Source organism: Callospermophilus lateralis, chromosome 17, assembly GCF_048772815.1.
Source record: "Callospermophilus lateralis isolate mCalLat2 chromosome 17, mCalLat2.hap1, whole genome shotgun sequence".
Lineage (NCBI taxonomy): Eukaryota > Metazoa > Chordata > Mammalia > Rodentia > Sciuridae > Callospermophilus > Callospermophilus lateralis.
Genome location: NC_135321.1, coordinates 19,591,948 through 19,619,596, shown reverse-complemented (window position 1 = coordinate 19,619,596; position 27,649 = coordinate 19,591,948). Strand labels below are relative to the sequence as shown.

The following is a 27,649-nucleotide window of genomic DNA, read 5'->3' as shown; positions in this document are numbered from 1 at the left end:
ATCCCACTCTGTCCTGTTCCAGAGGTGTTTGTGTATGGCATGTGTTTGACCATGATTAACTAATATGTGTGTATAAATAAGGCCTCCTGTCATTGACAATCCATCCCACGGGATTTGAGCCTTCACCTGCCCATCCAGGGTCTCTAGACCCTTACAATGTCCTTCACCTCACAGTCATCTTACAAAGCCATAGATGCATCCAGATGACACTGTTCTCATAGTCACCATAGTGGCTTCTGGTCACTTCAGTCCAAAATGTGAGACACCAACCCCCTCCCCCCCAAAACAACCTCCCCACTGCTTTGCCAAACTAGGCCCTGTGACTTGGCTGTCCTGGCTGTCCATGGTCTGGTGGGACCCCATCGATTCCTCCGGATACTCAATCTCACACAGCTGTGTGAGCCCAGCAGACTGCAAGGGAAGAAGGAAGTAGCACCTCCACAGTTCAAGTTTCCTTGGGCCCCAAAGTCTTATGGAGTTTTGAAAGGTGTCTTATTCCATTTGGGCTGCTATTAAAAAAAAAAAAAAAAAAAAAAAAAAAGGACATTAGACTGGGTGGCCAGAGCAAGAGCAATTTCTTTCTCACAGTCCTGTAGGCTGAAGGTCTGAAATCAGGGTGCCAGCTTGGGTTGGTTTTGGTGAGGGCCCTCTTCTGGGTTGCAGACCTTTGACTTCCAGTGTGATCTCACAAGCCAAAAAAGAGGATGAGTCTCATCTCTGGGTCCTTTTCTGTAAGAGCACTGACCCCATTTATGAGATTAGTTTCATCACAGTCTGTGCCCCAGAAAGGGGCTGCACTGGAGGGGTCTTTTAGCAGTCTGCTGTTCCTCCCTCCATCTGGTCTGTGGCACAGATAAAACTCAGTGTATTTCTAGGATCCAAGCAAAGACATGGGGCATCATTCCTAGTGAGGATCTCTAGCATTCATAAAAATCAAAACTATAGAGAGATGCTTGATGGAAGGGCATGGCGCCCCTCCTGTGCCAGCCATAGTCACTCCTTAGTCCTTTCTCTGCACCCTTTGTACTTATGAGCATCTCTTGAGGGTGCATTAACACTATTTCCTGCTGCACTTTTTATTTATTTATTTTTAACACAATCTCATTTCAGAAAACATGCTGAAGTGGGAAGAAGTGAAGAGAAGTGCAATAGATAAGCAAATTCCAGTTCCCCTTGGCTCAACTGAGCAATCTTTCATCGAAGCAGAATTATTCTGGGCTAACCCAACTCTCTAATAACCTGCACAGCTCCCTATCCTTCTCCTACTCCCTAGTAATAGCTGCTTGATCTGAATGCGACTTGAGATCAATCATGCTGATTGATTTCCAGATGGTTAGATCATTAAAATACATCAGTCCCCCTCGTTGTTGGGCTCACTCTGACCCTTGTCTCTTGGGTCTCTAGTCTTTCTGGGAGCTTATCTTGATCTTTTCTTGATGAACCCCTCAGCATTTTATTAGTGGCTGATAAACCTTCTTGAAGTATGACTGCCTCAGTCTAAATACCTGGATCACCAGTTATGAGATGGCTCTCTCTGCTTCAGAAGGCAATCATCTGTTGACAGAAGTGGAGATGCTCCTATGACTACCACTCTCCTGCTGCCAATGTCATATTTTAATCCAGGCCCTACAGCACCCACCTTAGAGCATCCCCTCTCTTCATCTGTCTTGCTACATGTAGATACTCTGTGTAGCTACTGCTAATAAATCTTACTGGTGTTGACTTTTCAGATTCTGGTCCCTTCTATACCAAGCTGCCCACTGTCACTCCAACTCTACTACATACTCTGGGAAAATGGAAATCAGTATTGAATATTTGGACCTAATCCTTCAGCTCTACGCCATACTCAATATCAAAGCCTAGAAGCCCCTAGCAAATATAGCACATCTTGACTTACATAGTCCATTCTCTATGACCAATATTTTACATATACATAAATTTTTATTGTAGGTCTATATTAATATATTTTCTCTATGTTTAAATTATAAGTTTCTAAGAGGTAAGGGTGTCCTTAGCACAGTCCCTAATGAGAGTAGTTGCTGAGAGAGGTGTGCTACATTAAATTCAATTGGCTAAGAGACTGACTCCTGCACTCATGTAACATGCTGCAGTTTCTCAGCTTACTGCCCAGGTCCTTCTTCTCAGACATTTACTGGGGCTTCTGTGTGCTCAGTAATCTTCTCAGGGTTCCTTTATCAAAATAAATAGAACGTGTTTCTTCCTAGATATCATAGTGCAGTGGGGGAGTTGGAATGATAACTAAATAAAGAAAAAATAAATGTCATTTGAGAAGGTACTACAAAGAAAAAAAATTGGGGCAGTGCATAGAGAAAAGTGAAGGGTGTTTCCATGAAGTGGCACTTGTACATTTTGTCACTTTTAAAGAATAAGCTGCTGGAGGTTTTGTGTTTGCCTTTGTTCCATTTTCTAATTGTGAATAGGACTCACGTGAACTCCCTAAGACCTTAATGAGCAACGTTCACAAATGTAAGAATATCAGACTTTTAAAAAAGCCCTCTCTTCTTTATCTTTCTCCTTTACATTTAACCGTGGGGAAAAAAAAATAAAATGGAAAAAAAAAATGGATCGGTAAACAAAACAATTGCATGTTGGTTTCCTTTCCAACTCTGCCTTCAACCTTTTCACACGCACCTTTTACTTAAGAGAAGGGATCATATGTGATCCTTTTTGTTGTCACACTCAGATGACACAAGCCAACTTATCGTTTCTGGCATAAACAAACCCCACGGTTACCCTGATGATTACAATCGCCGGAAGAAGAGCCAGAAGCGGGGAGCTCCTGGTGTCACCGAGTGCGCTAACCTGGGGCAGGCGCTAGGACCGCCCAGACGCCCGGAGCAGCCACGCTTCGCCGCCCGGCGGAGGGACTGAGCCGCCTCCGCTGTTACACAAGACCGCGGCGAGCGGCGCTGGGCTCGGCACCCTGCCCCTTCGGGCCGATCGAAGGTATTTACCAGCGATTGACCTCCCGGGTTCTGTGCCCCAGTCCCGTGCGTTCAGCGTTCCTTGCCTCTGCTGCCCTGAGCCGCTGTCCAGCACTCACTGGGTCCCTCTGTTATTTTGTGTCCATTTCCACAGCGGATGGAAGCAACAGTGCCCTAAAGAGATGGGCTAGATGTTTCCAGAGGCTGCGAGCAGGAAGCGTTCGGAGGTGTGAGTACATCCTTCACAGGTCTCTGGTGCTCTGGCTGGGTGGGTTGTGTCCTGTGACCTTCTTCTTGCTCACTGGAAGAGCCACTGTGAGATGCCATCTGCATATTTCATTCATGAAGGCAGAGCAACTAGACGGCGGCGGCACAAACCGCTAATGATGGGCCTGAAACTCCACTTTGGAGTGGCTGTGTTCCCTCTTCTCGCTTGTGGGTTTTGCAAGAGAAGCTGGTTTTGCAGAGTTTGGATGGGAAAGAGATTTTTTTTTTTTTTTTTTTTTTTTTTTTTTTGCACAGGGCTGCAGACAGCTTGCTTGATTTTTGCTTTCTGTTTTCAAAGCTTAAAGACAGTCCTTTTTTTAAATCATGGCTGTGGTGCGGTGTAGGAGTCTTGTTATGCTTGCTTTATTTCTGCAGTCCAAATACTCTTATCATAAATGTGGACTGCCAGGAAGCTCTTAAGCCATTCTGGGCTCCCAGAGTAAAGCCACCGAAGGGAAATTCAGTTTGCCTTCTCTCCACCACTCTAAGCTCAATACCACGGTTAGCACATCACATACAGAAACAAATGTGAAAAAATGACAGCCTAAGATTCTCCCTTATGTATGATAAAGGCATAGCTTGCTATTAGAATATCCCCAAAGATGATGATTTTATGAGAAAAGTAAAAATTTTCTTTAAATACTTGACAAATCAATTGAAGAGGGTTTTCTTCAGGGCCTTGGTGTCAATTTCATGAATTAAAAACTCCTTGAAAACTTTAAGACCTTATCGAATTGTTACATGTAATTATTACCTCAGTAATTAGTTCATGTATCTTATACCAAATGCAATAGACAACTGTATTCATAAAATATATTGAGTCCTATTAATGGCCAATTTATGGCAAATTTTAAGATAAACAGTGTCATTAAATTTTATCTCAGGAAAGGAAGTAAATAAGATACAATGCAAGACATCAATATTGAAATGTGACTTGAGTGAAAAGCATTTATTAACTTTTAAAACACTCTTTAATGTTTCAAAAATTTGTATTTAAACATTTGTATTTAAACATTTGATAAATAGAAATACCATAATTGAGATTTCAAAATGCTTAGCTATTAAGCTTTTGAAAATATGCCTATAGTTCTTCTAAAATTTTTTATTTGGAGGGGGAAGGAGAGATAGAGGGTATTATGGAGAGTGGTGCTAAGTTTTATTTCATTGAGCTATACTTTCTGATTTGAATATTTTGGTATAATGTTACTATGTAACTTTGCTACCTACATGGTTTTAAATGTGACTCAAAGTACAAATGGTTGTAATCATTTGTAGCATCTTGGAGGTGCTGCAAAGGCAAACAAATACAAATGTAATTTTAAAACCCATAAATATTGCCATATAATATTCCTTAGAGTAGGAAAATCATTTTTTGAAGATGATATCTAGCTTCTGACGGAAGTTAGGGAATGTTGTAAGTCTTGCCCAATACATAGTGATTTGCAGCCTTAAACTTCATCCAGCCTTTACTGCATTCATTCTTATACATATGTCTTACCACAAATGATTTTAAAATATTTCGTTATATGTTGAGTCTACAGACTCATTGGCTTGAGTCTAAAGATTCATAATGGCCGGGGAGGGGGGGTGGAAATCCCAAAAACACACATTTTATTCAGTGGGGCTTAAGCTCAGATTAAAACACTTGGGCTAAGGCTAATTTATTAAATTGTGAAAGCAGTGATCATCTGGAGATTTTGATGCCTCAGGATAATCCCCTGAGATCTTAGTAAATCTTGGTGCCTGGGGTTTAGGGAAATGGCAATATTATCTAGATTTACTGGACAATGGCAAGGTGAATGCTTAGAGCAGATGAATTTTAACGCACAGCTTTGAGAAATAGCAAATCTGATCCCACTGATTTCACTGTCAGCATTTTTTTTTTTAATTTAGAAGACAGAAGGCATTCCCCAATGGAGACCCTTGTATGAATAGAGTACTTCGTAAGACATTTTAAAAAGAGGGATTTATATTAAGCTAGCCTCAATAATGGAAAAAGAGAAGCATCGATTAAGTTGTTCTGGTATTGAGTTTACCTTTATCTTTGTCTTCTAAGCACTCAAGCTTTGTAGATGACATCTCCTAGTGGAAGCCACAGTAAAATGCAGTAAGTCAGCTAGGCCAACATCCCAGGGCAAGCCTGGGGAGACCCTGGTGTTTGCTGATGGATTAAGAAACGAGAAGAAATGAGAAATGGTCCTTTTTGATTTACCCTGAAAGGTAATAACAATCATAACATGAATTTTTAAGAAGTGGTTGGCCACACACATAAGCCACCATAAGCAGGAATCCCACGTAACTTGAAATTTTTCTCTTGAAACCCCATTATGATTTCCCCTTGTTAAATGAAAGACTTAAAGGGAAGAGAATGAGAGTGTATTAGTGGCATGCCACATCCACATTGGTTAGAGTTGTGTGAACCAGGAGGGACAAAGTTATGCATTTTGTTGCAGCTTAGTGAAAGGGGAAAATTATTATCTAAATAGCTTTGGGAAGAAGTCTTTCTTGAAAGCAAAGTTCTCGTCATTTCCAAAATTGGATATTACTTATAAAGAAGAAAGTTTGTAGGTACAGCAGAAAGCTTTTAAATATATGAGATTCAGTCTTAGAGTATAAAAGACCAATCGGTAGTATGAAATGTCTGTCATACGTTTGCTGATAAGCAGGTTTCTCCAAAACATTGTTTGAATTTAGCTTTCCTGGTTCACACAACTATATCTGATGGGCACATGGGACTCCACTAACATAGTCTCATCCCTTGCCTCATAAATCTTTGATAAGGAGAATGTTAAAAGAAAAAAAAAAACTCTTAAGGAAACTTGTCAATAAAGATTAATCGTGATTTTGCAGATGTTTACGTTGAAACCTAACTTTGCTATGCCCCAAAGTGTAATATGATCCTTGTAGTTTGCACTTTGGAATTTGTGTACAATTCTTTGGTCACAGATTTAATATCTTTGGACTAGTCTTTTTTGCTAGATATTTGTTGATCCCTCACTCTATTCCAGGTATGGGAATGAGAGTGGTGAGCGAGATAAGTCCTACCTTTCATGGTCTCCATCATTTGGGAGAAGAATATCAGCAATAAACAAATAATTGAATATTATTAACTGAATACATTATTATTAAAATGATTTTACTATTACTCTAACTTATTTCAAATTAAATGAACCAGAATGTATCTGATAAATGCTAACTTGAAAATGTAAAGAGAGGACTACGTTAAAAAATGGTAGCATGCTACAGTAAAGTACAGGCTTAGAAGCTTATGTATTTCTTTTGTCCACACTTTAACTTCTGTCAACTGACATATTTTAGAAATACCAAAAAATTACACCCTTTTGCTATCATTATCATAACTTTGATTCATTTATGTGACACAAGCACTTTAGTTTTTTTGTTTACCTTTAAACATCATAAAACAATAAGGGCAAAAGTTTATAATCTATTCATGTATGTTTTCAAACAATCATTTCTGTCCAGAGAAGAAATCATGTTGTAGCTGTTGACTGGAAGCAAATCCACCATGCATTGGCCCAAATATTTACCTTTTAGGATCATATTTTTAAAAGTTCAAGTTTGGCTTTCCAAAGATGATCTCAATGGGGAGATGTGTAAAAAACATGGGGGATTTTTTTTTTTTTTTTGAATCAAGAGTTTCATGTTAAAGTCAATTAGAGTAATAAAAACAATGTTGATCAAGGAGAACATATGGGTTTTTGTAAGCATCCAAAAACTCAATTAGGCTGAAAAAGAGGTGACTTAACAACATATGTGTGGAAAACACTTAATAGTTTGAATCCTCAGAAAATTCAGGATGGTGTGGCTACTAGAAACACTAGTGAATGGTTAGCCTACATTAAAACAAGCAAAGAGTCTAGAACCCAAGGTGATGATACTTGACTCACATGGTGCAGGTTCTGCTATGTGATTTTACACATCATGAGGCTCTAGGTTCATTAGAAATCACATTCAGGTTAACAGGGTAGAGAAGTTTCAAACCTTTTCAAAAGATGAGCATAGGGTATGGGATGGGGAAGAGAATAGTTAAGAGTGACAGTGACTTTTGCTTTAACTTAACCATTTGAATGGTTGTGACATGAAGGAGCATTAAGACTGGTACATTAGAGCACAATACAAGACACTTCTCCTGGACCAATGGTGACAGTTTAATGGAGACAACTCAGTGGTTCTCTGCAGGAATGATGAGGCTGATGGCAGATGGCATATTTATCTGAGGCAGAGTGGTGTGGGAAGAATGTGGTTTGGGGAATCAGTCAGATCTGAATTAACCCCTGTGTCTGCCATTTTGGACTTCTGTTTCTGACATACACTTCCTTATGTGAAAAATACAAAGAATGCCCTAAAAGGAAACCAAACTGTTATATGACTCACATGGTACAGGTTCTGCTGTGTGATTTTGTTTAGCAATAAACAAATAATTGAATATTATTAACTGAGTACATTATTATTAAAATGATTTTACTATTACCCTAAAATAAATTTGGTGGTAAGAATTTTAGGAACAAATTAACATTGTTAAACAAGGAATTAATATAATATATAAATGTCTTACAGACATTGCTAAATGAAAACTGGAGTGACAGTAATTATAGTAGGCATATTTTAAAGTAAAAAAAAAATAGGATTTCAAGTTGTGAAATAATGATAAAATGTACAATTAATTAGTAAGACATATCTATCCTGGATTTCTAGGTACCTAATAAAACAACCTAAATGTATAAACAGAATATATAAAACATATATATATATATATATAATATATATCAGAAATTTAGGAAGCTAAATTAGCCCTGTACAATAAGGTAACATAGTCCATGCTTCACAATCTTGAAAACAGTGTTCAGACTTCCTTACTTAACAACAATTATGAAACCTAATTTGATCACATTCAAACTCCACTTTTATTCAGGCATCTCATTACTCCCAGCCAGATACACTTTCGCTCTCTTACTCCAGTGTACCATGCAAAGATTTAGATAAAACAACCAGATTCCTACCCAACAACCAAATAAATAAGTAATTTAGAGTAGTTGTGGCTCAATTTTTTTGTTTTACAATAAATGCATGATTCTGATTCTGATGCCAAATTTCTACTGGATCTGCTTTCATAACTTTATGATCTGTGAGTAAATCCTTATTTTTAAGGTTAGAATTAACCTATATCTGGATTTAAGATGGTCTGTATTGCAATATCCCTCTTATTTATTTATTTTCTGATTTTTAAAGGTTTATTTATTTATTCTATTTAGGTATACATGACAGCAGAATGCATTTTTATTCATTGTACACAATTACAGCACGACTTTTCATTTCTGTGGTGTACATGATGTAGCGTTACACCATATGTGCAGTCATACATGTACCTAAAATAATGATGTTTATTTCATTTCACCATCTATTCTGTCCCCATGCACCCTTCCTTCCCCACCCTCCCTTTTTCCCAATCAAAGTTCCTCCATTTTTCCCGTGCCCCTTCCCCCCCATTTTTGGATCAGCATCCACTTATCAGAGAGAACATTGGCCTTTGGTTTTTGGGGATTGGCTTACTTTGCTTAGCATTATATTCTCCAACTCCATCCATTTACCTGCTAATGCCATAATTTTATTCTCTTTTAATACTGAGTAATATTCCATTGTGTATATAAACCACAGTTTCTTTATCCATTCATCTACTGAAGGGCATCTAGGTTGGTTCCACATTTTTGGCTATTGTGAATTGAGCTGCTATAAACATTGATGTGGCTGTGTTAATGTAGTATGCTGATTTTTAAGTCCTTTGGGTATAGACCGAGGAGTTGGATAGCTGGGTCAAATAGTGGTTTCATTCCCAGTTTTCCAAGGAGTCTCCATACTGCTTTCCAGATTGGTTGCACCAACTTGCAGTCCCACCAGCAGTGTATGAGTGTTCCTTTTCTCCCACATCCTTGCCAACACTTATTGTTGTTTGTATTCGTGAAAATCTAACTGGTATGAGATGAAATCTTAGAGTGGTTTAGATTTTCATTTCTGTAATTACTAGAGAGGTTGAACATTCTTTCATATATTTGTTTTTCAATTGTACATCTTCTGAGATGTGTCTGTTCAGCTCCTTAGCCCATTTATTGATTGGGTTGTTTATTTTTCTTGGTGTTAATGCAACATTCCTTTTCTTTTAATCTTTTATTTTAATTGACACATAACTGTACATATTTATGGGGCACAGTGTGTTAATTTGATACATGTATACAATGTTTAATAACAAATCATAGTAATTAGCAGTTCCATATCCTTAAACATTTATCATTTCTTTGTGTTGGGAAACTACACTTTTCTAATTCTTTATGAAATACATGATGAATTGTAGCTTATTATAGTCACCTGAATGTGCTGTAGCACACTAGAATCTGTCCATCAGTCCTCCAACCCTTATTTTCTAAATACCAAAATCTTTCAATCACTGTATAAAATAAATACCAATTAAGTCCATTATTGATGGATGAAATCCCCAAATTATTTGTCTGGCATCATGAATATTGTAGGTGTTATACTTGTATCTATGTTGCATTAACTATTATCTTGCTTTTTACTTCTTTTGTAAACCATATTAAAATAAGCATACAGAACACTTTTTGACCCTTGACAGATCATTCCAATGCTCTTCTTTGAAAATTTTTAGTTATTGAAAATTTTCTATTTGTCTAAATTCAAACTAGATCAATTTCCATTTTAGATGGGTTGCAATTTTGCTGTCTAAGAAGATTGGGGAAACATACCATCTGAGTATTGCATATGCTATCTGATAAAGGATGACCTCATTTTATGTCTTGGCAAGAAGAAAATAGCAGAAAAGACATAAATATTGAATTTTTCTATGTGGATGTCAGGAATTATCTATTTGAAGTACAAATGCTCAATTAAAGAGCGATTCCTTTTGGCAGAGCTGTCCTTTAAACATGCTTTTTCATTTAGAAGAGGTCATGATATTGTAACAAGATAGTGTATTCCAGGTCCATTTGAGTTCTTTTCAGAATGATCAAATTTCTTTCTTTCAATAATATCCAACCTTCATGAGTGTAATCTAACTTTTCAGTTTTGGCATAAACTGAAATTTGGGAGGGAGTTTTGAAATCTTGGCCAGCACCCTCAGTTTAGAGCTAGCCAACCTGAAGTTCCAAGAGGTTGGGTGTAGTCTATTGTTACCACATACCATATCTGGAAGGAGAAGCCATGTCTATTACTCTCAACCTGGTGTTTGTTGTCCCAGCCTATAGTTTTGTTGAAATATAATTTTGAAAAGAAAAATCATAACTCTGTAAATATAAAGTGGACATGTGTAAAAGATTCTCTTTAACTCATTAGTTAATGTAAAAGGTATCAGTAAGAAGCAGTGAACAATCAGAGCGCATTTAGGAAATTAGGCATGTGTTAGTGAATTTTTAAAAATGTAAGTAGAAGATTGCTAAGTTTTAAAAAAAAGGGTAAGGTGGGGGAGCAGCATTAATTTTTGGGCTTATCCAGTATACCAGACAAAAATAATTTGCATTGCTATGGGACAAAAGTCTACCAGCTAACAAAAAGTTCACTAAATATGAGACTTTGAATTAATAGTGGACAAGAACATGACCCTTCCCTTAGATAATCCTGAGTAGCCTTTGTCTTCATATGTTATTGAAAATATTTTTTTGTTCACCTTTTGTTTTATTTATGGCTTAGATTAAGGGTCAACCAATCAAGCCTTTGTGTAAATCTAACCAACACTTATTTTGCAAAGAAAGTCTTATTGGAGCACAAGTTTGGTCTGATTACTTCTATATGTATATCAAGTTAACCACACAGTTCTCCTCACCTTTGCCAATGTAGGGTTTTACAGTATCTAGCAACGACTGTGGCCACAGAATTCCACTTCTGTCTGGATTTCCATAAGGAACTTTGGATATGTGTTTTTCTTGCTATTGCTGTTCTAACCCAAGGCTAGAATGTCCCAGGACGTTCTCCCCACTATAGGACCTATAAATTTAAGTGAAATCTTCATTCTAGAGGTATCCCAAATTTGTTGAGATCCTCAGCCTGCCTGAAGTGACTTCTTTATTAGTTCCAGTGCTTTGGAAGTGGGTCTAGATAGACCAGTTGTTTCCTAGAAATATTTGCAGTTATCAGCTCCATAAGCATTCCTTAATTGTGACCCATTACACTTGGTTAAATATGGTACTGCATGTACAGATTGGTTGCTACATTGATTTTTGTAGTTATATTCTGTTAAAAAATGGTAGTGATTTCTTACTGATATTATGCAGATAATTTACTATCACAGAAAATAAGAACAATCTAGAAAAATTTGCTTCTGGATTCTGAGCGGTTCAGTGAGACTTTGATACCATTTTGAAAACTTAGTTTCAGTTTATAAAAAAATTACCTACTAAGAAAAGGGTTAAAGATAGCTGAGGAGCAAGGCAAAGTGTTTCCTTATCTATTTATTATTAAACAAAATATCAAAACATGCCTTATTCCAGACAAATAACTGCAATGATATTTTCCTCCTTTGGTCCAGGTGGTTAATTCTTGCATCCTTGTATCTGCTAGCATGGGGCATGCTTCCATATTCTCTGTTAGTGGACCTAAAGGAACCCAAGAAATCATGACTTGTTCCACTGGCAGAGCCTGAAAGTGGCCCAAGCCTATCCCAAGCCTGGTCTTTGAAGAGTACTTGATGATGTCCTTAGCCTTGTGAGGCTCTAGGACAGTCCTCTGTTGAAGATATCAACTCTGTCTTATAGCTTATAGCACAGCCTTCAGACATACCAAGATGCCACCATTTATGAGACTGAGTGGTCATGTTTAGTTTATTATCATAACCCATAATATCAGAGCAGAGGAGACTAGAATTCTCCAACAGGTTCTCATAATGATTTGACCAATGTTTTCCCTGACGGCCAGAACACTGTGGGAGGTGCTGAGAAATCTGCAAGGCCTCCTCAAAAAGCATATAATTTATAAAAGAACTCCTCAAAAACCATACATTTATATTTATATTTTTATCTAAGGGAGACTGAGCATCTCTCCTGATTTTACAGTTCTTCCCATAGAGTTCTTACAATAGTATTGAAAAAAATAGTAAGTGTGAAAGCACAAAATGAACTTAATTATTTCTAGCATTTTTATTTATAAAAAATAAAGGAATAAGTGTTTGTAATTTTTCAGGTAGGTGTTCTCTAGAGAACTTCATAAACAATTTTATGGGTGAATTTTAAGGGCTTTGGGGGATGGCCTCCAAAATTATTAAATATTGTGAAATCATGACTCTCAGGAAAATATAAAAGGTGTCTATATAAATAATGTTATATAATTTATGAAGGGAGGCTGACATTGTGATCAGTTCAAAATTGAAAACAGTTCTGTGTACATATAAAATTTACCAAAGAACTAGAATAAAAATTTGAGCTAGATTTTTTTTTTAATTGGCTAATATTTACTGTGGCATAAATCTTTGGGGTTGCTTATAAAAATTATTTGCTTATCTAATGAACACAATTCTACAGATAAACAAGTTATTTTACTGGCCTGGGACCTTTAATTAATAGTAGAAAATGAGATAAACTGAGTATATATAGACCTAGACTTTTATTGTCCAGAAAGGGAGCCATTTGCTATTTAAATATACCTGTTTGAATCTAAGCTTAAACTACTTAAAATGCAAGGTAATAAAAACGTTAGCTCCCCAGTGATGCTCTCCAGTTTTCAGGTGCTCCCTCGCTACACTTGCTGAGAGGCCTCCATATGGAGCAGGGTTTCCATCATGAAGAAGATTCTTCAGGATGGCTCTGTGCCTGCCCAGATAGCTCTTGGGTGGCTATGACTTTGTATGCTGTGAAAGGAATGTAATGCCATCCTTTCAGCTTATTTACAAATTTCAAATGATTTTTCTGATGGTTTTGGTTAAGATAGAATTTATAAAAAAGTAAAAATAAAATTATACAAGCGAATACCTGCTATGTGCACAAACTTTACACACTTTACATGGATAATTTTATGATAGACCCAAATGATACATGATCTATTTTATTAGTGTTATTTTAAAGAAGCAGCTTTTAGAATAATATACATTTTTTTTTTTAAAAAGTGGACTATTAGCAAAGTATTCTATATACTATTTGGTTTTCTCAGGGTGATTTCAGTTAACTCTCACTAAACTGTGGACGTGGGATACGGTGAATGTCTGGTAAAACAGACTTTGGTCTAAACAGAAGGAGGTGACCGCAGTATCTAAGGAAATGTGTACTGCCTTTTGCTTCACATAAAATTTTATTTTTTTATGTTTAATTATGATGAGATTGGATTATATTTGTCATTGCAAAAATAACATGTTGAATAGAGCCCAGGCTTTGTAATAACACTCAATAGTGCTATAAGGAAATACAACATTCTCCAGTGCTATTAAAATTGAGAGTTAATTGTGTAGTACAGAATGATTTTGCTATGAATATCTCATTAGTAAAATGAAAGAACTATTTCCCTGAATTTCATTATTGCTGCAAATTTGATCATTTAACAAACACATAGCTATTAATAGCTATTAGGTGCCTATTATATAAATAAGATAGAACAGAGTCTATCCATGTGGAGGGTTTGAACTGGTGGAAGACAGAAAGTATATAAATAACTAATTAATTGCAAGTATCATGAATTCGGTCAAGAATGATGAGCACTTTTGAACCTAGTCTGCTGGGTAAGAACTGTGTGTGTGTGTGTGTGTGTGTGTGTGTGTGTGTGTGTGTGTGTAGAGGTGCAGTCCAGAAAGTCATTTCTGAGAAGTGACATTTAAATTAGGACTGGGGGATAAGTAGGGCTATTCCAGGTTAAGGGGGGATCACAGAGGGGATGGAGCAGGAAATTTCAGAAAGGAAACTTACAAAGGAAGGCCCTGACAATCAGGTGAAATGAGCACTGTGTTTCTGCTTGGATGGAACACCATCAGATGGTCATATGTTGTGACAAGATGGAAAGCATGTAAGCTTAGTTTTGCACAACCGAAGTGTACACTCACCCATGAGAACTTAATATCAGGAATGGAAAGATTTGTTGACTTGAAAACACTGGGTTTTTAAAATGTTTTTATTGCCTTTGTTCACAAAAAGAAAAGAGAGAAGAGATGGGTGAAAATTATCTTCTGATACCAAGTTGCAATCGAGGAAATACATAATATCCTGATGACCAACTTCTTGTTAAAAATTGCCCAAAATATTTCTGTCTGTGGGAGTAAGCTACCCAGATAGTCACCTTTGACTCTCCACTGAGGTGTGTTTTTACCCAAATAATAATTTACTAGTTTAGTGTTGACTCCTAGGGTTGTCTTATGCAAATGAGGTTTCTATCCTGTAAGTTAGGGTCATGCTTTGGATGGGTTTTTTGATAGGAGCTGGGGGTGCTAGTAATAAAATCAAGCTTTATTGACCCATTGACTCAGCTCTTATTTATAGTATCGATTATAGGCCACCAGCATTCAGATACACAAATGATATTAAATTCAGTTGCAGAATTTTACATGAGCCAATGAGTAAACTGATCAAAATTTTATTTTTGAGCTTTATTTGGAACATTATCTTTGATCATCTTTCTTCCTTTCCACACTTCTGTCATGGTGTATTTACTCCCTTGCCATACATATCCCTTGTTGCATTTGGTCTCTTTTCTAGAACATGAGCATATAATAATCTCTGTATCCCAGCATCTAAGGTAGTGCATGGCAAAGAGAGATGCTCAACACATGTGTATTGAGAGACTAATCCAGTGACTAAATCAATGATCCTAGATTTGTAACATTATGAGAAAGAAAAAAAGATGTTATATTTATTTGACTGGTTCTCTTAAATGAATCTTTGACTTTAAAAGGATATTACTGCATCTAGTTTGACTAAATAATATTGAAGATGCAAGATTTTGGAGAAGAGAAAATATCAATATTATCAACAGTACATACCCTCTTTATTTAACACTACTATATGCAAATTGGCCATACAAAAGAGGTATCAAACATGGTTATTACCTTCTAGAAGTTTATGACAAAGTTGAAAAACAAAAATATGTGCTTAAAATTGTAATGGCCAGTATAGAAAATATTTGCCAAATGCCAAATGAGTACAATAAAAAGGGAAAGATACCAAAATTTGGAGATAAATCCTAAGTAACATCTTAAAAATCATGAAAGAATAAAGTGATTCTGTAACTGACTCTTTGGATTGGTTTTAGATGCCTAACCACCAACTCCACCTGTCCTGCATTTATCTCTCAGTATTTATTTTATCACTGCTTGCCTTGGAACATGTTACTTATATTCTCCACGTAAGAGGAATTGGAAAGGAAAAGATGCCATTAATATTTGTTGATCACCTACCATATCCCAGGTTCTGCAAGCAAATTCTTCCATAAATACCTCAATCATGAACCCCTTTTCACAACATAACCACATGCATGATCTTTCTAATTTCATCGGTGACTTTTGCTAGTTGTGGAAGAGATCTTGATCTAGATGCAAACACTTTTGAAACATAATTTTGTTGTGGTATACTTCACAGAAAATAAACCTCGCCTCTTGTAAGTGTACAACTTACTGATTTTTGAAAAATGTATACCTCTCCATTCAAGATACAGAATTCTATTGTCATTCCATCAAATTCTCTGATGCTCCTTTGCAGTCAACCCTGGCCTTGGGCTACCCCTGATATGCTATTTGTCATTGTAAGTTAATTTGCCCTTTCTGGAATTCCATACAAATGGTTGTTAGGGTCTGTAAACAAGTCAAGATGGCACCTAACAAATGGTACCGTAGAGTATGTACTTTTAAAATATATGTGTGTGGCTGCTTTTGTTCAGTGTAATATGTTTGTGACTCACCCAAATCCTTGCATGTGTCAGTAGTTCAAGTTTTGCTTTGGTCTGATTTCATTGTAGCATTTCACTATATGGATAAATCAATGTCTGTTTATTCATTCTCCTGCTGATATAAATTTATACAGTTTTTTTTTTCCTTTTTGGCTACTATGATAAAGTTGCTGTAACCTTTGATTCTCAAGACTTTGAGCAGACATGTTTTTATTGCTCACAGTGAATTCCTGAGAATGGAATGGCTAAGCCACATGGTATGTATACTTTTAGTTTTCCAAAGATGCTGCCAAATTGTTTTCCAAATTGCTTGTTGCATTTTACTTTCCCAAGCAGAAATACCCAAGAGCTCTAGTTCCTCCACATCCTCACCTGCACTTGATATTGTCAATGTTTTCAAATTTAGCCTATCTAGGGACTTCTTGGTGACTTGAATTTGCATTTCTACAATAGGCTAATGCAGTTGATCTTCTTTATGTGGGCTTATTAAACATATCTTCTATGTGCATTTAAATCATTTGCTCATGTAGATGTGTAAGAGTTCTCTGTATGTTCTTAATGCAAAACATTGGTAACATGAATCTATCACAAATGTATCCTCTCATTCTGTGGCTCGCCTTGTTGTTTTCTTGACAGTTCCCTTCTAAGAGTAGAAAGTTTAAATTTGACATAGTCCCATTTACTTATTTTTGTCTTTGTGTTTGCACATGGTTTGGCGACAAGTACACAAGACTAGGAGGAGAATTCTTTCCGTGGCTACGGCTATGAAAGTTCAATTACATGGCTGAATCTGCACAAGGCGGTTATAGTGAGAGTCTTCCTACAGCACCCATTGCTCCTTATACCTTTTATTACCTAGTCACCTGGATAATGAAACACTTCTCATATCTTGTCCTCCTAACACCTTCCATGTGTAAATTGAAAGAATTACAGAGTCTCAGGGTTAGAAGGAAGTGATAAGATGTTCTTTTCACCCTCACACTGGATAAACATTTTAGCAGTCAGATCATTTATCTAACATACACTTCTAGGACCTAATTTTCATCATAGACAGCAATGTGGCATAATTCATCTGAATGTTAGAACAGGAAGGGAAATGGGATACTTCTCCCCAATTTGTCATTTATGGGAGCCTGCCAGAGTAGCCACGTCTTGGCAGTTGAACGTCTCCTGTCAGCATGGCACTTAGTCTGAAGTGGAGTCAGGCAGCCTCGGGAGTGGCAGAAGTGCTCCTGTGGCACAAGATACGAGCTTTATAAAAAGGCAGAATTAGGCACACGTGCTGGATTAGCAATTTAGGTAAACCATGGTTTCCCTCATCTGTAAAATGAAAAGCTTGGGACATACGCCTGAATATAGTTTGCTCTCACTAAATATTTTTTCCTATTTATTGATGATATAAAGGATGAAATGTGTGTGTGTGTGTATATATACACACACACACACATATAAATACATACATACACACATTTATAGATATAGATAGATATCAAATATATATATTTGATGCTGCAGTTTTATTAATAGGGGAAAGAAGGCTGATAAATTGATGGAAAAGGACAAGATTAAAAACTTCATTTTTATTTTAAATAAACCCCACCTAGGCTTCTAATCATAATAATAATCTAATTGTGGTCTGCTTTCATAAGAGGCATATTATTTTGCAGGTCATGGATATGGAATAGTGTCCCTGGCATACAAAACCTAAGAGCCACGTGGTTATCAGAATTATTTTCAAAGGTAAGACAAACAGTTCAATGTTACTAAGACAGGCCATATCTTCCCACGGGATCTTTTAAATTGTTGAATAAGTAATATAACATTCAAACAATGCATGGGTTATACCATGAAGACTAACCACCATGCCTCATCTGGTCACCAAATACCCCATAGCACCACTCCTGAGAGCCTAAGTGGTCTGTTACCTAATTAATACCTCTTTATGCCTGTACAGGCAAAGATGACTATATGTCCTTTACCCGCTTTTTGTGACACAAAAATCAGTATGCTGTATACATTGTTGTGCATCTATCTAGCTTTTAAAATATATATATATATATGCTCGGATTAGCATATCACTACTTTAGAGTGCCCACGATAGCTTCTAAATATCTTTCCAACCTTATGTAATATGCCTGACGGAAACCCTGCTCTAGATCTAAAGCAACCACCTCCATGGTTTGATGGGTTGGATCTTCCCTTGTGGCCTCGGGGCACAAGATGTCTGAGGTGAAGAAGTCAAGGACCCTGTAATTTCTGAAGACATATTCTAGCGTTTTAACTGGTTGTGAAAAAAAGCTCTGGGAATTCTGACATTCTTCCTTCTGGCGAAATCAGTGTTGAGGGGTTGGTGTCAGGCTGAAGGCTTATGGTCCAGATGAAAGTATATTTCTACATAAAAGCCAATGCAGTTTTCATGGGTGAGCGGAGGCTTTTATATGTAAAGCTGGAAAGGAGAGAAGAATCAAAAGCAGTCTTAGTTTTCTGATTAGGACGAATGACTGGGAGGAAATCCTTCTAAGGCAATTATAAAGGCGATTTAATTGAAACCCTGCAGAAAGCTGGACCCCTCTTTGAACACTATCTCCCTGTAGGTCTTTCTGCCAGTCAGATGGTAGGTGGTACACAGTGTTGATGTCACTGTCATAAATGTGATTTATCTTTTTGCTAAAATGCCTGAATATAGTTTCATCTTTCTGACTTTATGAGAATCCTAGCTTGTTTTAAAAATCCAAATATATATGATCTATATAAGAATGGAAGGCAGGAGGAGATGGAGTTAGTGATACAAGTATCAAAAACTGTAAGGTCACTTAAATCATTCATGTTTTTACTAAGGATTCATTTTCTATTTGTGCAATCGGTTTGCCTTCATTTCCATGTTTTTGCTTCCGCTAATAAATTTATTTGCATTTTCTGAGTACATAGTGACTAATCATAAGAACAGATGACCTGCAGACAGCTGTGTGGTGGGTGGAAGCCAGTCTGGCTTCCACATTTTCTATGTTGCTAGATGGTGACAGAGAACACAGCAAATCCCTGGAGCCAACCACAAGGAAAGGCTGCCAACCTGGACATCAGGACCACAGGCTTTCAGTTGGATACATTCTGGTTTCCTCAGTGGATGGTGGCCATATCCCAGGACATTGATGATAGGTCTCATCTCCTCAAGTGCGTGCAGGACAGCCTTTAAATTTTGCAACCATGTCAGCTCTTACTGTGGGGACAGCTCTTGACAGGGTGATAAACCATGCATTACTTCTGGAAGCTATCATCAAGTCTGTCTTCCAATTTGGGATGGAACTTTCAGCAGCCTAGACAGATACAGAGAAGATGACTTTCCTTTCTGATCCTATAAAACACAACCTCAGGCATGTGAGGTTTAGACATTAGACTTATTGTCTGTACCAATTATTGCCCATGTGCCCCTTAATTCCATATCACCATGTGGCATTACCATTCAGGTATCGTGCTATTGAGCTGTTATAATTTCATTTAAATATGCTTTTTGCTATCTTGCCTACCAAATGATTATGATTTACCAAAATATGATTTCAGAACCAATGTCAGTTTTTATATTATGAAATTAGAATTTCTTACTCGAGCATTTTATATTCTCTTTATTAAGATGTTCTCAGGGATTGATCTAATATTCTTGAAAATTATAATTCTATACAGTGTCCACAAAACCTTCTGAGTTCTCATAGAAATTAACATTTTCTGTGAGAATTACAACGCAAAAATATAAGCTCTGAAGGGCTAACTTTTCAGTGCTCTGCAGGAAGGCCAGGATGATGATCACTGAGGGAATTCAGTGAGTTTAGTCTTTCTTGGAACCTCCCAGCATTCTCACCTCTGTGTCTTCACACACTAAGGGTTTTATTGTGGAATATGTCACAGATAATTTCTTTTTTGTGTGTGGTGGGGTACTGGAGATTGAACTCAGGGGTACTTGACCACTGAGCCACATCTGCAGCCCTATTTTGTATTTTATTGAGAGACAGGGGCTCACTGAGTTGCTTAGCACCTTGCTTTTGCTAAGGTTGGCTTTGAACTTGCGATCCTCCTGCCCCAGGCTCCGTAGCTGCTGAGATTTCAGGCACCACTATGCTAGCTCAGAAGTAATTTCTTGTTGATAAAATGCAAGTTTCCAAATGAATGACCTAAACTTAAGTGGAGTTTGAAGTTCTCTCTAAAATAATGGGATCTTCTAAAATATGAGAGAAAGGAGCAATAGTTATAGATGTTTTGCTTATGGCTTAAAATAAATGGCCTCAGACTTTGGTGTGACTATGAGACCTCTGAGGAGACTGGTAAAATGCAGATTTGTGGACCCAGATTCCACAGAATCTGAGACTGTGGCTGAGACACAGATGTGTACCGTTCACAAGCCACCCAGGTGATTCTGACTCAGATCACTGGAGATTTGACCTCACCAAAAGCAATGAGTCTCACGCAGATCTTGGGACTTCCTTCCAGTCTGAGTTCTTGTTCTAGCTCTCAGGTTCTAAGGTTTGCTGGAGTAGGTTCCCAGACGAAGGAGTTTGGCTCACAGACCCCCCAACTCCCATGACAGGTGCTGACAGCTGCCAGTTCCTAACATGAGTCACCCTCCTCCTCAACTGTAACTTCAGAGACTGTAGAGAGTTTCTGCAGATTACACTTCTCTTCCACCCACAAACAACAGCAAAAAGCTGAAAACCAATTTTTTTTTCCATTTCTAAAAAGAAGTTGTTATATGGGGGGAAAGCTACTAAATGGGTGGGATGATTCCAAAGACAACCAAATTTAAATTTATCAGTGAGGAAAGATAATACAGAAGAAACGAAATTTTCTAAATATTCATAGATTCTACAGCAATACACAAAAATAGCATTTTTTCTTTCTTTCTCTTTATTCCTTTCTTTTTGCTTCAGGCTATGAGAATGTTAGCTCTAATTTTTATTACCAATGAATACTTATCCCTTGTATTCTTTACTTTAGGCCTTAAATGTCTATTATTTAAAAATATACATCTAAAATCTTTTCAAATATCTATTGTCCTTAAATCTGTAATCACCGATGTTTGAGATTTTACATGAATTAATGTTGTACTTTCAATGTAATTTTGGTTGAGCTAAAAAGATAAATGATCCATGATACACTTATGTTCAATAGAAGTTCCATCTTTCTTCATGTCATTATTGTATGTTTTTGTCCATTCATCCATATAAATGGAACTATTTCCTTTAATTTCCAGTGAAATGATGATCCCTTGAAGAATCTAATAGTGATCTAACTCCAGAATATTATAAGACCAACATACTGTTTATAGTCAACTATGTGAAGTTGTAACTCAACTAAATGAAGTTGGAACTTAAGTTTAGGAATCTTAATTTTTCATTTGTTTGAGAAGTGAAGGATAACATTTTAGACTTTATTTGAATTTTTAATGCTAGCATTATCAAATTTCACCGAAGGATTATTATATGTAAATTGGACATTCCTTCCTTTTTTTCCCTCCTTTCTTTCATTTTTCACTGATAGAACATCTATTCATAGTCACAAAATATGATTAACACTGAGGAAATAAAGATTTAACCTAAGACGTAGTCTTTGACAGCTCCCTGAAATTAATTATCTAGTTGAAGAGACTGAGGAAGGACACAGTAAATACAATAGAAAGTGATAAGTACTGTGGAAGCAGTACCAGGGAAGGAGATATTCATAACTCAATAATGTTTCACTGAGTGCCAGGCTCTGTCTAGCTGCTGCGGATGCAAGAACATTCTCTGAATTCAAGGAACTCACATTATAGAGGATGATGATTAATTATAATACAGTGTTGAGCACAATGGTGGAGAATTGCTCAGGACATTCCGAAAGCAAAGGAGGTCCTGGGAGTGAGGAGGGACGAGACATGGTTTCCTGGAGGATGTCACAGCAATGATGGGCAGGAAAGGGCCAAAGAAAAGGCAGAGAGCTGGAGTGAGATGACATCTTAGAGCAGTTTGGATTTGCATTTCTCTCATTGCTAGAGATGATGAACATTTTTTCATATATTTGTTGATTGATTGTACATCCTCTTCTGAGAAGTGTCTGTTCAGGTCCTTGGCTCATTTGTTGATTGGGCTATTTGTTCTTTTGGTGCTTAGATTTTTGAGTTCTTTACATACCCTAGAGAATAGTGCTCTATCTGATGTGTGAGGGGTAAAAATTTGCTCCCAGGATGTAGACTCTGTATTCACCTCACAGATTGTTTCTTTTGCTGAGAAGAATTTTTTAGCTTGATTCCATCCCACTTATTGATTCTTGGTTTCAATTCTTGCACTATAGGAGTCTTATTAAGGAAGTCAGGGCCTAATCCCACATGATGGAGATTAGGGCCTCCTTTTTCTTCTATTAGACATAGAGTCTCTGTTTAATTCCTAGGTCCTTGATCCACTTTGAGTTGAGTTTTGTGCATGGTAAGATAGGGGTTCAATTTTATTTGTTGCATATGGATTTCCAGTTTTCCTAGCACCATTTGTTGAAGAGGCTATCTTTTCTCCAATGCATGTTTTTGGCACCTTTGTCTAATATAAGATAATTGTAGTTTTGTGGGTTAGTCTCAGTGTCCTCTGTTCTATACCATTGGTCTACCAGTCTGTTTTGGTGCCAATACCATGCTGTTTTTAAACCATCATTTGACCCAGCTATATCTCTCCTTGGATTATACCCCAAAGACTTAAAAACAGCATATTACAGGGACAGAGCCACATCAATGTTTATAGCAGCACAATTCACAATAGCTAAACTGTGGAGCCAACCTAGATGCCCTTCAGTGGATGAATGGATAAAAAAAATGTGGTATATATATATACATAATGGAATTTTACTCAGCAATAAAAGAGAATAAAATCATGGCATTTGCGGGTAAATGGATGGTATTGGAGAAGACAATGCTAAGTGAAGTTAGCCAATCCCAAAAAAACAAATGTTGAATGTTTTCTCTGATATAAGGAGGCTGACTCATAGTGGGGTAGGGAGGGGGAGCATGGGAGGAATTGATAATTCCAGATAGGGAAGAGGGGTGGGAGGGAAAGGGAGGGTGCAGGGGATTAGCAAGGATGTTGGAATGTGATAGACATCATTATCCAAAGTACATGTATGAAGACACAAATTGGTGTCAACATAATTTATATACAACCAGAGATATGAAAAATTGTGTTGTATACATGTAATAAGAATTGTAATGCATTCTGCAGTCATTTTTTAAAAAATCAATTTAAAAAAAAGGCAGAGATCAGAGGTTGCAAAGCAGCTTGGGGAGTGAGGGCACACAGTGTATTGCTGTAGTGAGTTGTAAGAGGAGGGGAGGTGCCTGTCCAGGGAGGGAGCATGGTAGCTGGAGAGGACTGCATGTTGTCCCAGAGAGGTGCATGTGACGGGGGCAGTCAGAAAAATTTACTTCTACCCTCTGACTGGTGTATAGCTTCTTGGTCTGAGGAAGATCATTCTAGAAGCTTGGGCTGAGTAATGCTTGTGAGAGGGAAGGAGAAGGAATGTTGACAGGGCCATTGCAGGGAAATAAAAGGAGGTGAAATCAGCGGCACCTGGTGACTGATGGAGATGGGATGGATGAAGAGGAGAAAAATCAGGAAAGACACCCAGAGTTCCATCCTGGGTCTCTAGATGCAGGGAGGTACCAAGAAATGAGAATTTGGGGTGGGAGATAGGTACGAAGATGAAAACTGTTTACATTTGGACCTACTGAGCTTCAGGTACCTGGGTCACCCTTGAGGGAGCCATCACAAGTAATTAAATATTTGAACATGAGAAGAACCTGGGAAAGCAATTGAGACCTGGGGGGATCCTAAGTCTACAAGGATTGTTGAAAAAAATCTGAGATCAGTTTGAAGCAGGCTGAACTGAAAAGCCCCTGGAGTGTGACAACACCTCTCCAGAACTCCGAAGTGAGGTGGAGTGCCACTCCTGGTTTGATGCCAGCAGCATGCATGTGGACTGCATTTATTTCAGATTACATGGAATGCGATTAATGGGTGGTGAAATCTATCCCTGCACTAGAGGAAGATGTGAAAGATGAAAAGGAATTCATAAAGCACAGAATAAAAAGATCTATAAAATATTGGACATCACATCTGTTAGGTTGTAAGAAAGCAGTTGGGGAGAGGACATGGCAGAGAGGCTGAGCTGGGAAAATGGCTTCTGAAATGAAAAGTCTTTCTACTTACTACTTTCCTGAGCCTGCAAATAACACTTTGTACTGACACAGGTCAGCGGAGATTTGACCTCACTAAAAGCAATGGTTCTCACACACATCTCACGACTTCCTTCCAGCCTGAATTCTTGTTCTTGCTCTTACGTTCACAGGTTTGATGGAGTGGGTTCCCAGCCAAAGGAGTTTGGCTCACAGACCAAACTGTATGTCAAGTTGGGGATCCTCACTGGCCCCAGGTGGCTCACCTTCTTGGATCCAGATGTGGGGTTAGGATAAGGACATTGGTCTGCTGGTCATGGAGGTTATATGCTTGCAGCCATTTGATCTGACACTTGACAACATACCAGTGAGGGTTTTACTCACTTCTGTGTACACTGAGGCCGTAGGGAACACGGTGAGTGGCCGGCCCACTTCTAACACTAACTGTGCTACTTTAAACCAAGTGCCTCTGCTCGCTCAGGCTTGCGGGCTTGGCCCTGGCCACTCACTAGAATCATCTGGGAGCTTTTATAGAAGAGAATGAGTGTCCCACTCCCTCAGAGGTGACAACTTAATTGCTGTGGCATAGGGCCCAATCTTGTACATGTTTAAAAATCCCTCCGGTGATTCTGATGTGCCGACAAGATTGAGAATCACTGCTCTCAAGTAAGGAAATATCTGCTTTGCCAAACAGAATGACTGCAAAGAAATTAAATCAAAAAATAATGTGTGTAAAAGTATAACCTCGCAGTGAGGAGATACCAAGGAATACAATAGCAAAGTCCTAAGAAAGCAGCAAAAAAAAAAAAAAAAAAAAAGAGAGAGAGATTTATGTGTTGGTTTGTTGTTTTGTTTGTGGCAGGTTAGGCAATTGACTCAGGTGGTGGGCAGCCTAGAAGTTTCTATGCTTCCTCCAGCAGCTAGAAGGTTGATGATGTCCTTGGATTGAGCCGAGTAGAGAGGCATGCCCTAAGAGACATTCTGCAGCACCCCCAACCTCACCGTGGAAGAACTGTGCCAGCAGCACATCTATAGTTGCTTTTCTTGGGATTTCTGCCTCCCTTTCCTGTTTTCTAAGCATGTAGTTGCCTTTCCTCTTTCTGTACGTCTATCTCCAGGTGTACATTCCAAGACTCCTATTCCAAATTGCAGCCATTGCTACTCAATACCTGTTTCACTTTGGGCAAGATCTTAAATTCCTCTACTCTCCATTTCTTCATCTGTACATAAATTTATCATAAGGGTTAAATCAGGTAATACATCTAAACTACCAATCTCAGTGCTAAACAGATCATAAACCCCTAGGGAAATGGTGATTTTTTTTTTTTTTAAGTGATAGCTGGAATAGGACAGCCAGCCCTTGGGCAAATCACACGGCACTTCAGTTCTGTAACTTATTTATAATTTTCTGCATTATTTATTTGTCTTTTTCTTCACTCACACTTCTCCCTAACAAAAACATGTTTATCCGTTTGCACAGTGCATTCAATGTAATGAAGAACAAAAGGAATGAAACAATTAACCCACATAAGTTAGAGTAATTTGTACATAATTTATTTCAATGCAAATTTATTTCACCTATTAATCTCCAGCAGGTTTGCTATTTTACAAAGTATTAAATTAATTCCCAACCCACCAAACCTATACAGACACATACACTTGGTGTTTAGAAGAATATTTACACAAGTAGACCCAACTATTTTTAACAGACCCTCTACTGTCACTTAAAGAGATCAGACCAAGGGAACAGTGTCCTGTTTACAGGCTGATACTCTTTGACCATATATTTTTGCTTTATGTATTTATTTTTCTTTTGTTTCAAAATTCTTCATAGTCAGCATTCATTATATGAAGATATTTGTAAACTGCTTGAGCTACGTGAATGTTATTGTTTTTACTATTATTATTATAAAATATTGACTCTGCTATGAAAGAAATCTGCTGAAAATAGGACATCTTTTATCCAGAGTCTCTTATTCACTGGCCCTGTGGAAATGCTTGCTTACATGCTTTAAAACATTGCTTGAAACTTTCACCTAAAGGAGGGCTTTTGGATCCAGAAATAGATTTTTATGGCATCGCACTGTGATTAGTTTATAGAGAGTCTCTAGAATTCTTTCCCTGAGTGACAGTGTAATCCACCCAGTTGCAGACCATGTTAAATGACAACTTCCCCATTGAAGTCTTTTGGCATTGAGCCCTCTCCTGAGCCAAGGACAGCTCACGCAAATTAGGCCAATGGTGTGAACCTTGTTGGATCATAACTCAGTGGGATTCTTGTCGGGCAAATGCTTCATCGGACACCAGATCCATCTAACATTCAGTTAGAATTCTTGGGAGGAAAACTCAGTGAGAGCTAGTGCTCCTGATCTGGTAAAGCCATCAGAGAGAGTTCCATCACCTCAAAGGCTCTGGGGGCAGAAGATGGAGAAGCCTCTCTCCCCTTGGGAGTCACCAAAACCAGAAAAGGAGGTACAAGGACACAGTGTCACCATGAATTTACTCTGTCACTTTGAATAAACTTATTCATATAAAATCTTCTTCCTAAAATAAAGGCACTGGACCATGATTCTAATGTGTAGAGGTGGAAACAAATGGCAGAACAGTAAATGGGAGATGGGATTTCATGTCCCTGAGGTCACTAATTAGCCTTGTGCCTCTTCACCTACCTGGGACCTTGGTACCTCACTTAAAGCCAAGTGGAAGGATCAGAAGATGTCACTAATCTTCATGGAGCTCTGGAATCATAATTAAATGCAAGCACAGTTCCAATTTCTATTGACATTTTCTTACAAGAATTAAAGAAATATTTTCTTATAACTTTTTTAAAAAGTTTGTACCTCATCTGGGAGAAGGCCTGATCTTTGCACACAGCACCTGGTCAATAAACACGTGTTGAGTCACACTAGAGGTGATTCACCTGTGAAGTATAAGTCACCAACTGGTACTAAGAAGGTTAAACACAGTGCTTGAAACATGTTGTGTGTTTAGAGAGACGTAAATGAAAGATAACTAGAAATGCTGGATAAAAATCAAGGTAGTGGTAGAGAAAATAAGTGTTTTTTTATTCATTAAACAAACATGTAATTAGTCACTACTCTGTGTAGGTGGACTCCAAGACACTTGGAGACAATCCCGCCTCACTCGGTTCTGTTCTTTATCTGCAGAGAACTAAATTACTCAATCACTCAAGCATATATTTTAGGATGTGATAAGTGCCGTAAAAAAGTACAATATGGCGCCATGAAGACAAAATGCATGGTACCCCATCTGGTCTGATGGGCTAGAGAAGCATTTCTGAAAATGTGAGATTTGGGCTGAGATCTACAAGGCGAAGTGAGTGAAAGTGGGAAAGAGAATTGTTATTTCAGATTAAATG

At 37.7% G+C, this 27,649-nt stretch overlaps 1 protein-coding gene across 1 annotated transcript in view; it reads left to right on the top strand.

The window, feature by feature from the left end:
- The first annotated feature begins 3,103 nt into the window (after positions 1-3,103).
- Positions 3,104-27,649, top strand: part of Rab27b (RAB27B, member RAS oncogene family) — a 132,060-nt gene continuing 107,514 nt past the window's right edge. Inside the window, exon 1 of the mRNA XM_076837129.2 lies at positions 3,104-3,174. Coding sequence (XP_076693244.1) covers positions 3,137-3,174 — 38 coding nt within the window. The 5' untranslated portion in view covers positions 3,104-3,136. The remainder of the gene's footprint in view (positions 3,175-27,649) is intronic.